General features: G+C 41.6%; 1 protein-coding gene across 1 annotated transcript; it reads left to right on the forward strand.

Moving 5' to 3' along the window:
• Window positions 1-3083: 3083 nt before the first annotated feature.
• Window positions 3084-4795, forward strand: LOC117545336 (oocyte zinc finger protein XlCOF20-like; the record flags this gene model as incomplete). The annotated part of the gene is made up of 1 exon (XM_034215062.1): window positions 3084-4795. A coding segment is annotated over one exon (1310 nt), but the record flags the coding sequence as incomplete, so codon positions are not given.
• Window positions 4796-13200: the final 8405 nt, after the last annotated feature.

The following is a 13200-nucleotide window of genomic DNA, read 5'->3' on the forward strand; positions in this document are numbered from 1 at the left end:
CGTTGATCAGTCAAACGCAACAACGCCTGAGAATCAGAATATGTCAGCAGCCATGATACACATTCACCAGTTCTTTATCATCAAATGCCAGTTTTTAACCATCGTAGGAGATGGCTGCCGGACTTTAAAGACCCTCATTTGTGGTCTAAGCCTAACCGGAGAATCAGATCTCTGCCCAGTAAATTTATTGGGCAGACAGATGATAAAAGAAAACTGTTTTTGACTGATGTGGGAAATGAATGACTGTCATCACCGTTATCTTTACTCTGAAGTGATACAAAAACTTCTCCTTTACAGTCACCCCAGTAGATCCTATTGAGTGAATAAATCTACCACTAAATTCGCAATCAGGCAAATCTGCCCTTTTTACCACAGAATGTGTAGCCCCAGAATCAACCAAAAATGTAACATCAACACCCATGACAGCCAAAGTCAGTGTGGGACATTTCTTAATGCAAACATTCACTGTCATATTTCAAATATGTACCCTCTTTAACCACAGACATGTCTTCTACATTTTCCAATTACTCAATAGCATGATGTGTGTGTGTGTGTGTGTCACTTCCCTGGTTAGATGCTGCTGGCTGAATTTCCGTATCGCTCGATCGGGCCCCTTCCTCCCCATCTGGTGTAGGTCAGTCTGATTGTGAATGGCCCCGTCCTTGCTGTCCCCCTCTGCCTGCACTGCCAGTGTTCTGTGAGCAGTCCCATAATCCAATGTTCAACACTGCCACACTTGAAACATCTTTCGTCAAATGAAGGTCTTGCTTCTCGTCCTCTGCCTCGGAGAACCTCCTCTGCCTCTCCCTCGGTATTGTGAGCGGCCAGCATTCTGCGTAGCTTGCGCTGTGTCTATGAGTCCGTTGAGAAAGGCATTACTGAGGTGTGTCCCCCAAACACCTGCTTGGTCCCCTAGGGTATCGGGTTTGTTTATCCCGCTGTTGTCCCGGAATACTTGGGGCTGATGGGGGTGGACAAGCTTGGAGTTGACTGCATGGCTGAGGCTTGTAGTGACGGTTGAGGTGGGCCAGCCGGATTGCCAGGGTTGTACCCCTGGGGAGGGAAAGGATACCCAGAGTCGAGGAGAGGTCATTCGGGCCTGCAATGGAAGGACGCAGAGATGTCTGGGGTTTACATGGTTTTGGAAATAATTTATTTTCCTTCTTTTCTTCACATTCATCTTCAACCTTAATATTTTCTTTAATGCCCAAGGCCAACTGCCTTCTTTCACGGCATTCTGCTTCATCCTCCCAGTATAATAAACACTTTCTGTGAGTGTCCAGCTTTCTATAAGTCTTTTACTTTAATTGTATTTGTACCCTTCATTCCATCTTCATGTTCTTGTAATTTATTCTTTAGGTTCTTGATTTTTAATTTACTTTAAAAAACCCTCCTTTTGGAAATCCGAACATTTTAGACAGACTGTTTTCACCATGTTTTTGCTCGCATGTCATCTACAATCGGACCCTCAGGAGAGTGTACTAGTCCCCTACCTTGCTTTGCTCCCATAACAAAGTCTTTAAGTGTTACCAAAACACCCCGTGTTACCAAAACACTTGCTTTGCTCCCATAACAAAGTCTTTAAGTGTTACCTAAACACCCCGTGTTACCAAAACACTATTTTTTTCACCTGTCAGTGATGTGATATTTGTTTCTCAGTACAAATCACACAAAGACTGATCGTAAACCACCCAGGCTACGACTGATCGTAATCCCAAATCACGACGGATATCACAAATATCCTACTTTCGAGCAGTCCTCTCATAAATGCCATGGAGTTTCATTACGTTTAACTTTAAACAATTTAGACACTGTACATCTCACCGAGTATTGAAAGCCTTTTGAGTTCGTTGGATCTCGTGAAGTCAATCGGTTCCACCCCCGGCGCTGGTCCTCTCGTCCCGTACGGTTTCTGTAGAGGTAGAGGAGGATCCTGGAGCGCTCGACCACAAGCGTCAGTAGGTGTCCCAAATCGAACTTGCAGAGATCCTGCCGACAACGCCAATTGTTATGGAAATCTGAGACCCAATACTGTGGAGAGTACAAGTCAGAGTGATCAAAACAAATAAATGGTGAAACAGACAGAGTTGTCTTTCTGGTTATTTATTTGAAGATTCAAATACATAAGATACAATACAAAGACACAGGTCTCACAGAGTATAGAATAGTCTGCAGGAGTGTGCGCAGATATAATAAATAGCAAAGCTTATATACAAGAAAGGGCGGGAAGCTCAGAATATCTGTCTTCACACGGTCTCATATTGTTATTAGACACCTGTCCTTGAGCTCAGAATAGGGAAGTTCTTGTGAGACTTTGTGTGAAGAGGAGTAGCCTCGACATAGTCTGCCAAATCAGCTCTGTGGCCTTGAAGCGCTTGGGAATAAAACCCACAGTAGAGTATGAGAAGAAAACAGCACATCTCAGGAAATGAGAAGGATTTGGTTTAAGATATAATAAAAATGTCCACTACACCATCACACCTCAGCAGTGCCACAGACTGATAGTCTCCATGCCACGCCGCATTGATGCCGTTATTCATGCTAAAGGAGGTCCAACCAAGTACTGACAGCAGGAACATTAACATACTTTTCAGAAGGCCAAAACAAATAAAAGCTGGAAATAATTAACTTTGTGTGTGATGAATCTGTGATGTATACATTTAAACTTTATAAATTGAATTACTGATATAAACTCACTTTTCGATGATATTCAATTTATTGAGATGCACCTGTATGAGTCCAAGTACAGGGTTAGCGAGGCGGAGAGAGATGCTAAACGACTACTCTGAGAAACTCCAACACCAGTTCTCAGTTAACGACTCTGCAGACAGGTCACAAACTATAAGGCTAAGGCCTCACACTCCGTGAACGGCCGACGCCTTGCTAAGCGGCAGTGAAACTACGTTTTAGATCGGCTAGAGTACTAACTCACCTGTTGTCCTGAAACTCTCAGGGCATCTGGTAAAGCATTTAAAATAAGGAATGGATAATGGCTGCAAAGTTAAAGAAGTGTTAATCGTGGTAAGATTTTAAACCCTAATACTCTACAGTTTCTCTGAATATGTGTTTCCTGTTTCCTGCAGACGTCCAGCAGCTGGTGGTGGTTGAAGAAGAGGTTCCCCCTGCGCAGCAGGAGTGGAGCTCCAGTCTGGATCGGGAGGACCCAGAGCCCCCCCCACACATTAAAGAGGAACAGGAGGAACTCTGGAGCAGTCAGGAGGGAGAGCAGCTTCAAGGGCTGGAGGAGGCTAATATCACCAAGTCCACATTCACTCCTGTCCCTGTGAAGAGTGAAGATGATGAAGAGAAACCTCAGTCCTCTCAGCTTCATCAAAGACAAACTGAACACCTGGAAACAGAAGCTGATGGAGAGGAACATTTCCATTTACAACCAGAGACTGAGGACAACCCTGGAGACTCTTCTGAACCTGACACTGAAGACAGGGCTGATTGGAAGAAGACGAGAGAACCAGGTTCAAACTCTCAGAAAAATAAACAAGACCCTGTCTGTGATTCAAGACGTAGTGCAGGAGAGAAATCATTCAGCTTCTCAGTCTGTGAGAGAACTTTTGCACAGACAGGAAATGTAAAGAAACACATGAGAATCCACACAGGGGAGAAACCATTCAGCTGCTCAATTTGTAAGAAACATTTTGCACAGAGAGGAAATTTAAAGAAACACATGAGAATCCACACAGGAGAGAAACCATTCAGCTGCTCAATTTGTAAGAAACATTTTGCACAGAGAGGAAATTTAAAGGACCACATGAGAATCCACACAGGAGAGAAACCATTCATCTGCTCAATTTGTAAGAAATCTTTTGGACAGAAAGGAGATTTAAAGAAACACATGAGAGTCCACACAGGAGAGAAACCATTCAGCTGCTCAATTTGTAAGAAATCTTTTGGACGGAGAGGAGATTTAAACTACCACATGAGAAGCCACACAGGAGAGAAACCATTCAGCTGCTCAATTTGTAAGAAACATTTTGCACATACAAGACATTTAAAGTACCACATGAGAATCCACACAGGAGAGGAACCATTCAGCTGCTCTATTTGTAAGACATCTTTTGGACAGAGAGGACATTTAAAGTACCACCTGAGAATCCACACAGGAGAGAAACCATTCAGCTGCAGTGTTTGTGACCAAAGATTCACCCGGAGATATCTGGTCAAAATCCATAAGTGTGTTGGTCGTCAGTCCTCACAGCTTCATCAAACTCAAACTGAGGAGATCAGAGAGGCAGAGCCTCCAGCCAGCATCTCAGCTGAACACCTGGAAACAGAAGCTGATGGAGAGGACTGTGGAGGACCAGAACCAGCCAGGAACTCAGATCCAGAGAGACATTTACAACCAGAAACTGACCCTGAAGACCGTGATTATTGTTAGGTTCAAACTCTTTGAGGTAGTCCCAGTAAATGTGTATAACGCGATACCTGCTCGAAATGTGTTAAAACATCATTGCTCTAAGTCAAGTCTGAATGTGCATTAAAACAAATATTAAGCACAGAAACAAGTCCATTGTGCTCTAATGACACAAAAGTAACCAACACTTATGGCGACACTGACAGAGAACCAGAGCCAGCCTAGAACATGACTTTAGCTTCTCCTGATCCTGAAATCAGTGGTGATTGGAAAGATCTGTTATTCCGGTTAAACACTCTAAACCAGTGGTTCTCAACTGGTCAGGCCTCGGGACGCACTTTTTTTCCTTTGTCAATAAATCGCGACCCGACATTTGCTTATTTGCTTATTTGCTTTTCAGCAGAGAAAATCAATTAAAGTGAAGTACAGTGCATATATCCCTTATATCCCTTCACAGAACTAAAGTATGCTTTTAAAAAAGTTTAATGAGATGATGGAATCAAAGCTGCACTGTATAACATAAAAAGGCACACATGCTGAAAACCCAACCCCAGCAGGGGGGGTCTGGGGGGATTCTCCCCCAGGAGATTTTTTGAAATGCTAACATATAAACTACGCATTCTGGCAGGGCCATCCCTGGGCATTTTGTGGCCCCACGCAAAGTTATATGATGAGGCCCTCCGTGTCGCAGCGGCAAAACTGTGCCGCGCTTACACTAATTGCGCCGCATAACGGTGCGCTCAGTTGAGGGCCCCTCCGCAAGATGAGGCCCCACGTGATCTGCGTGTAGGAAGGGACGGCCCTGCATTCTGGTACACTCTGAGAAGAAAATAAATCTATTAGGCTACTACCCGACATATTAATAATATTTGATGCCATTCTTTGTGTTTCACTTTGTTCTGAAGCTGAACTTGCTGCTCCTCACAGAGAGAAGAGCAAAGAGGAGATGGTCTGTGTGAATTACTTTAAATTGTGGGTAAGGGTGGAGAGCCCCCATTATACTGTGACCTGTCAATCATCAAACCGGGGGTCATATTTCATTATGTGTTCATTTGTATCCAGTGGTGTAGTGGGCGTTGTATTATGTGTTCATTTTAGGGTTGTCAGTCGATTAAAATAGTTAATCGCGATTAATCGCAAATTAATCGCACATTTTGTTCTAAATGTACCTTAGAGAGATATTTTTCAAGTTTTGAATACTCTTAACATATGAGTGGACAAATATGCTTTATATGTGTGTTTATTATCATTTGAACAATGACAAATATTCTCATGAATATTAAACACAACAACCTCTGAACATTACAAATATTCGCCTCAATTCAACCTGGAACCTCTCTCATACAATAATACAATACAAAGTGTGTGTGTGTGAGATCGTTGGAGCTATGTGCAACTCAAGGCATATGCTCGAACGGGAGCTGCCTGGACGCTGCAATCATGTTGCGCACTATCCGTGCTGAGTGTGCTGACTGTTCGTACAATGTCCCACTGTCTGGCTTCCTGCATAAAGTCAAGTGCTCGGCAAAATGTTGCTCCTCTGTTTTTATTGAAACAGCTCCTTATATCCGTTAGCGCAGCTAGCTAGCACCAGATGCTAACTACAACAATACGTAAGGTCTCTCGCTCGCTCGCGCCACACATACACACACCCTCCCGGTCTTCATAAAAATAAAAACCAAAGTGAATCTCCCTTTGAACAATAAAAAGCAACGGCTGATCTCTTATCGTTTAGTTGATATCACTAGCTAATGTGAGTTACATTTCATCCTGATGCTTTTGAAGAATCGTTGTTAATAAAGTGAACTCTTTTTGAAAAGGAAGGACTCGCTGTGTTAAAACTTCTTCCTGCTGTGTCCCACAAGCTGTTCAGCTGGGATCCGGCTCCGACCCGAAACACCGACACTATCTTACATTGCTGTTGGCGGCCCGCCCTATAGCTCCTGGTGCACCACCACTTATTGCTGTTTAGCTAATAAACGTTAGCTATTGTTTAACCCCCTGTGGTCAGACAGTGCGGACCTGTGTCTACGGTCAGGCAGTGAGGGGAATTATAAAAAGATTGTTGTTGTGTTTTTTTAAGCAGACCCGGCAGCAGCTCCAGACAACTGTGACAGCTTAACAGTTCATTTAAAAGCTTAACAACTGTTTATTTTGTCAGTAAATTTTGATAAAGCTGGCGAGGCTATGCAAAGTAATAGCAATTACATTTAAACAGGAAGTACCAAGACATGTGGAAGTCTGCTTGAAATGATTTCTTTGTTAATTACCTATTTTTGCCGTTGATTTCCATCCAGTGCTTATGTATAATTATTAATGTATTTAATATCAGTTATTATAGTATTATATGCCAAATAAACACATTTTATAATAACATAAAGGATCACCCTTCCTCCTCAGTCCACTGGAAGTATATTTATTTATTTAAACATGTTTGCTCTTTGTTCTTATGAATAATTATGAGTTACATTTTCGAAATATACCAAAATAAAGGTAGTACCAACCCATTTCACACATCTATATTCTGTGTTATGATTTTATGTTAATCTGTCAGTGAATCATTATTTAAATTAGTTGACGCTACATCAGATACCCCTCTCTGCAGCTGGAGGTGTGTTTGTTTCTGTCCCGGGGCGTCCCTGTGCTGTCAGAAGGTTCCTCTCTGCAGCTGGAGGTGTGTTTGTTTCTGTCCCGGGGCGTCCCTGTGCTGTCAGAAGGTTCCTCTCTGCAACTGGAGGTGTGTTTTTTTCTGTCCCGGGGCGTCCCTGTGCTGTCAGAAGGTTCCTCTCTGCAGCTGGAGGTGTGTTTGTTTCTGTCCCGGGGCGTCCCTGTGCTGTCAGAAGGTTCCTCTCTGCAGCTGGAGGTGTGTTTGTTTCTGTCCCGGGGCGTCCCTGTGCTGTCAGAAGGTTCCTCTCTGCAGCTGGAGGTGTGTTTGTTTCTGTCCCGGGGCGTCCCTGTGCTGTCAGAAGGTTCCTCTCTGCAGCTGGAGGTGTGTTTGTTTCTGTCCCGGGGCGTCCCTGTGCTGTCAGAAGGTTCCTCTCTGCATCTGGAAGTGTGTTTGTTTCTGTCCCGGGGCGTCCCTGTGCTGTCAGAAGGTTCCTCTCTGCAGCTGGAGGTGTGTTTGCTTCTGTCCCGGGGCGTCCCTGTGCTTTCAGAAGGTTCCTCTCTGCAACTGGAGGTGTGTTTTTTTCTGTCCCGGGGCGTCCCTGTGCTGTCAGAAGGTTCCTCTCTGCAGCTGGAGGTGTGTTTGTTTCTGTCCCGGGGCGTCCCTGTGCTTTCAGAAGGTTCCTCTCTGCAGCAGGAGGTGTGTTTGTTTCTGTCCCGGGGCGTCCCTGTGCTTTCAGAAGGTTCCTCTCTGCAGCAGGAGGTGTGTTTGTTTCTGTCCCGGGGCGTCCCTGTGCTGTCAGAAGGTTCCTCTCTGCAGCTGGAGGTGTGTTTGTTTCTGTCCCGGGGCGTCCCTGTGCTGTCAGAAGGTTCCTCTCTGCAGCTGGAGGTGTGTTTGTTTCTGTCCCGGGGCGTCCCTGTGATGTCAGAAGGTTCGTCTCTGCAGCAGAAGGTGTGGGTTGTTCCTGTCCCTCTGAGCAGTGGTCGTCCCACGGGTTGACCTGCTCACAGTCTCCACCTGCCGACAAAAATAATAATATAGGTTCAACCTGGGTAAGGATGAAAATACGTATACAAATAATAATTAATAATAATATACAAAAACTACAAATTAAAAATTCAATTAAAAAAACTGCGTAAAAACTTTATATATACTTAATATATTTTAAACAGTTGATAATAAAAGTTTAAACAATAAAACTAAATATATAACAAATGTATACAAAAATTAGAACCTAATGTAAAAAAAGACTAAAGTTAGACATTTAAACATCACAAATAAATAATTAACATAAATATATAAAATATATATAAACAATAAAATTATACTTATATAAAAACGATCCATACACACTCCCAACTAAATATGTAAACATGGCTATAGACAGAAAAAAACATACATGTGATCAATACATAAACACTGGAAGTACATTTTAAATTTGAATAATAAAACTAAATATAAAGTCAATTATAATAAAATATATGAATAAAAAGAGAAATATAATATTTAAAAAAACCTAAAAGAATATATAAATATTCAAAATAAATATACAAACACTACAACTAAGCTAATGCATTTGCTAAATAAATATATTAAATATAAACAATAAAACAAAATATATACACATTTTTTAAATAATAATAAATGTATATAAAATATTGATAGACACTCCAATTAAATATACAAACATTAAAACAATATGAACACAAAAATTAAAATACAAAAATATTAAAAAAAAATAAAGACACAGACATTTTTTTTTTTAAATGAATATTTAAAAACTAAATATTTAAAAACTACATTATGTAAACATGCAGACTCACCTGAGCTCCAGGTGCCGGCAGTGACGGAGTCGGAGGTGCTGGAGCTGGACCTGAAGCTGGACTGCAAAACATACTGTAGTTATGAGACTGAAAAAGACTCACACTCGAGTCCTCACTAACACTAAGAAAGAGGATCAGTCCAGTTCTGAAGTCTTTACACTGGTTCCTCACTAACACTAAGACAGAGGATCAGTCCAGTTCTGAAGTCTTCACACTGGTTCCTCACTAACACTAAGAAAGAGGATCAGTCCAGTTCTGAAGTCTTCACACTGGTTCCTCACTAACACTAAGAAAGAGGATCAGTCCAGTTCTGAAGTCTTTACACTGGTTCCTCACTAACACTAAGAAAGAGGATCAGTCCAGTTCTGAAGTCTTCACACTGGTTCCTCACTAACACTAAGAAAGAGGATCAGTCCAGTTCTGAAGTCTTTACACTGGTTCCTCACTGACACTAAGAAAAAGGATCAGTCCAGTTCTGAAGCCTTTACACTGGTTCCTCACTGACACTAAGAACAAGGATCAGTCCAGTTCTGAAGTCTTTACACTGGTTCCTCACTAACACTAAGAAAAAGGATCAGTCCAGTTCTGAAGCCTTTACACTGGTTCCTCACTAACACTAAGAAAAAGGATCAGTCCAGTTCTGAAGCCTTTACACTGGTTCCTCACTAACACTAAGAAAAAGGATCAGTCCAGTTCTGAAGCCTTTACACTGGTTCCTCACTAACACTAAGAAAGAGGATCAGTCCAGTTCTGAAGTCTTTACACTGGCTTCCTGTGTGTCAAATAATTTATTTCTAAATACTGCAGCTGGTTTATAAAGCATTGAATGGTTTAGGCCCAGAATACATTTCTGACCCCGTGCACAGAGGCGCGGGAAGGTATTTTGAGTGGGGGTGCTGGACTCCAGTGAACACTATTACGGGCACTATAGAGCACGCACAAAAGCACTCCCCACACGCAAACACACAGTACACCCGCGACTGTGTTACTGCAGGTCTCCCTTGAAAAAGAGATCATTGATCTCAATGGGATTTTACCTGGAGAAATAAAGGTTTTGAATTTTGAATTTTGTTACAATGAAGGCTCGATAATCAGCTCACGGCATATAGGCAGGGGTAAAGGGCTATTTTTTGGAGTGGAGAGCGGACCTCACCTCCTCTAGGATATTTTACAAATCACTCCCCTTTCAAACTGTATTCTTGTTTTACTGCCATATAGTATTTCATAACTGTTTTTCCTTTATTCTCTTGTTTTTTTTATAACTATAATGATCATATGAAGGTGTGCCGCGGAAATAATCTTTTGAATAATTTGTGACCAAACCGTTTGAGACCCACTGAGATAACTTAGACTAAAGTGAACTATCTAAACACTCAGAGAGTCCTTTAGCTCACCTGAGCCTCTCAGTCTGAGAGGAGACCTCTCCTCCAGCTTGTTGTGGAACAAACAGCTCCTTGTGTCCGTTAGTGCAGCTAGCTAACCAGATGCTAACAACACGGTCCCTGCTGCTGGCACCGGTCCCTCTCTCTCTCTCTCTCCCTCTCTCTCTCCTCCCTCTCTCTCTCTCTCTCTCTCTCTCTCTCCTCCTCTCTCTCTCTCTCTCTCTCTCTCTCTCTCTCTCTCACACACTAAATGACACACACACACACACACACACACACACACACACACACACACACACACACACTGTAGTTTAACAGTCAAACACTGACCCTCACTTTGTTCCTCACCAACAGAAACTGTCTATTTGAGGTTTTTGAAAATGTCCATTTCTAAAACACGTGGATCTCAGAAGCTCCTGTCTCTTTCTTCACCTCTAAAACTACAATGCATGTTAATAAAAGCACCGAATAGCAGTCAAGGAGGAACAGGCCTGCGTGTTATTAAGATAACATAAGATGAGATAAGAAGTACTTTATCGATCCCAACTAGGGAAATGTTTGTGTGGCAGCAGGATAAAAATACAAGACATTGAACATTAGAGAAATGAAAAGACTAGAAATAAACAATCCAACATGTAAATAATACATGCACTTGTTTTGCTGGATAAACTTGTTCTCAAAATATAAATAAAGTTGTATGAAAAGAGGATTACAAATATTATTATATTTAAATATCAGATAGTTGGCGAGTCCCCCCCTCAAATGGCACTTTCCCTGTGTCCTTTCTTCTTGGTGACCAACTTCCATGTGAAATTACATATTATTTGTTACTTTATTTATTTAATGACTTCATTGCTTTATTTCTATTTATATAAATATATATCCTGTGTTCCTCTGTTGCCACCTTCAGGATAGCTAGAGTAACATCAGCTCTACTGGACAGCCTCTACCTATGAAGGTCTGATACAAACACTCTAATTCATGAATGTGAAGCAGTGTTAATCAGTACTGCTTGTAGCACTTCATTACTTTGTTTACATTACTTGTTACTTGTTAGACGCTTTTATCCAAAGCGACTTACATACTCAATACTGTGGACAATCCCCACAGGAGCAATTTGGGGTGAAGTGTCTTGTCAGTGGGGTTTGAACCTGTGACCCCCTGATCCGAACACCAACGCTCAACCCACTGCACCACACGCCTCCACTTCAGGATTTGAAATCAAATATGAAGTGCTTTATAAATTAAACCCATTATTATTAATATTACTGTAAAAATCAGAGTTTAATAAAGAATTGTTGATGAATTAGTCTCTGCGATTTTGCACGAATGTTTTTCTTCATTTTTTTAATAAAAAGAAACATAGCAACGTTATCTATCCATCTATCTATCTCTCTCTCTCTTTATCTATCTATCTTATAATAGCACGGTGATACAGAGTGGGGTCGCCCAAGAATGCGTGGGGATAGGCGTGTATATCCCAGAATTCAAAATATCAATCTCAAAACGAGTGTCAAATAACTTGTCAGTTTATACAGCAGAAATACTCGCAGAAATTAGTGGGCTACAATGGGTTGAAGAGGTCAGACCTGATAGGGTGGTGATATGCACAGACTCACTATCTGCTTTGGAAAGCATACAGTTGATAATAACTGTTAGAGAAGATTTAATCATTGAACTTAACCACTGCTTACTGAGACTTCAGAAACAGGTTTATCACCAGGTGGGTTCACACATACGAGGAATTTGACTTGATGTCATGGTGCAGACATTACATATAAAACAAGAAATCTAATATAAAACAGAAAATCTTTTCTCATTTGCGGAGCCTGTGAGAGATATAACCTACTATTCTTAAATGAGTCGGGATTTTAGAACTAATTAGAGAACCTTCGCCACCACGAGGAAATTATTTTTGGATTTTGTCGGAAGACTTTAATGGGTGAACTATGAATTAAGGTTTTAGATTAGAAAATAACCCCAGCATGATATGTTTAGTATGATTATAATGTTGTAACGAGATAAGGTAAAAACCCTGTATTAGTTTGGACCTATTTTTCTTCAAATAAACTGATCCCACCTTTTGGATTGGAACAACTTAAAAGACATCTGCGCTCTCCTTTCCTGCTTCAAAGGTAACATTGCACCCTGCCACACTCACACCTCATTTACTGATATCAAAATCCTTCGGGATCGCTTAAACCGATTAAGAGGGTCGTCTGAATTGAAACAGCAGTTAATTGAACCTGGTTCTTCAGGGAGTTAATAGAGGTGAGATCTTGCTGATGTTGGTGGATCTGAGCCAAGCAGCAAACTTACATAGACTCAATAACTTCGGTTAGGTCAATTAGTAGGTCTGAGTAATTTGCCGGAATAAATGATCAGCTCCTCACCAACTCTTACACAGAATAGCTGAAACTTATTTTAATTAATTTTTTTAAACCATGCATACAAAACATTAATCTCAGCAAAGAGAAGAGATGCAATATGCCAGATTATAGCTAATAGCTCATTTCCATCTGTGGTCCTCAGACAGTCCTCCTAATTGAGTTAACTCCGTGTGTTTCTGCTAGCATACATAATACCTGACGTGGAAAAGTTACTCGTGGATGGGGCTACAGAGCTACTAGGAAGACAGTCGAAAACGGTGCATTTCTCCGTCTGAAAGTGGTGCACTTTTGCAAGATGTTTAGACAAATTGCTCGTGTTACTGCCCTTACATGCTAAACTCTTATTGCACTTTAGTCCACGAGCATCGAGACGGGTAAAGTGTAACCACACCTCGGAGTGCGTTCTCTCCGACATCTCCTCCGTGGAGTGAAAGAAAATGTGGAACACATCATATTACACTGCAACATGTACAAAACAGAGAGGGTCGGAGAGGCAGGATAGAGAGTGGAGCCTGATGGGGACACTGGGGACTGACGGATTCAGTGACTTACATACTCAATACTGCGGGCAATCCCCACAGGAGCAATTTGGGGTGAAGTGTCTCAGGGACACAATAACATGCTGACTGCA

Source organism: Gymnodraco acuticeps, unplaced genomic scaffold, assembly GCF_902827175.1.
Source record: "Gymnodraco acuticeps unplaced genomic scaffold, fGymAcu1.1, whole genome shotgun sequence".
In the NCBI taxonomy this organism is placed as follows: Eukaryota; Metazoa; Chordata; class Actinopteri; order Perciformes; family Bathydraconidae; genus Gymnodraco; species Gymnodraco acuticeps.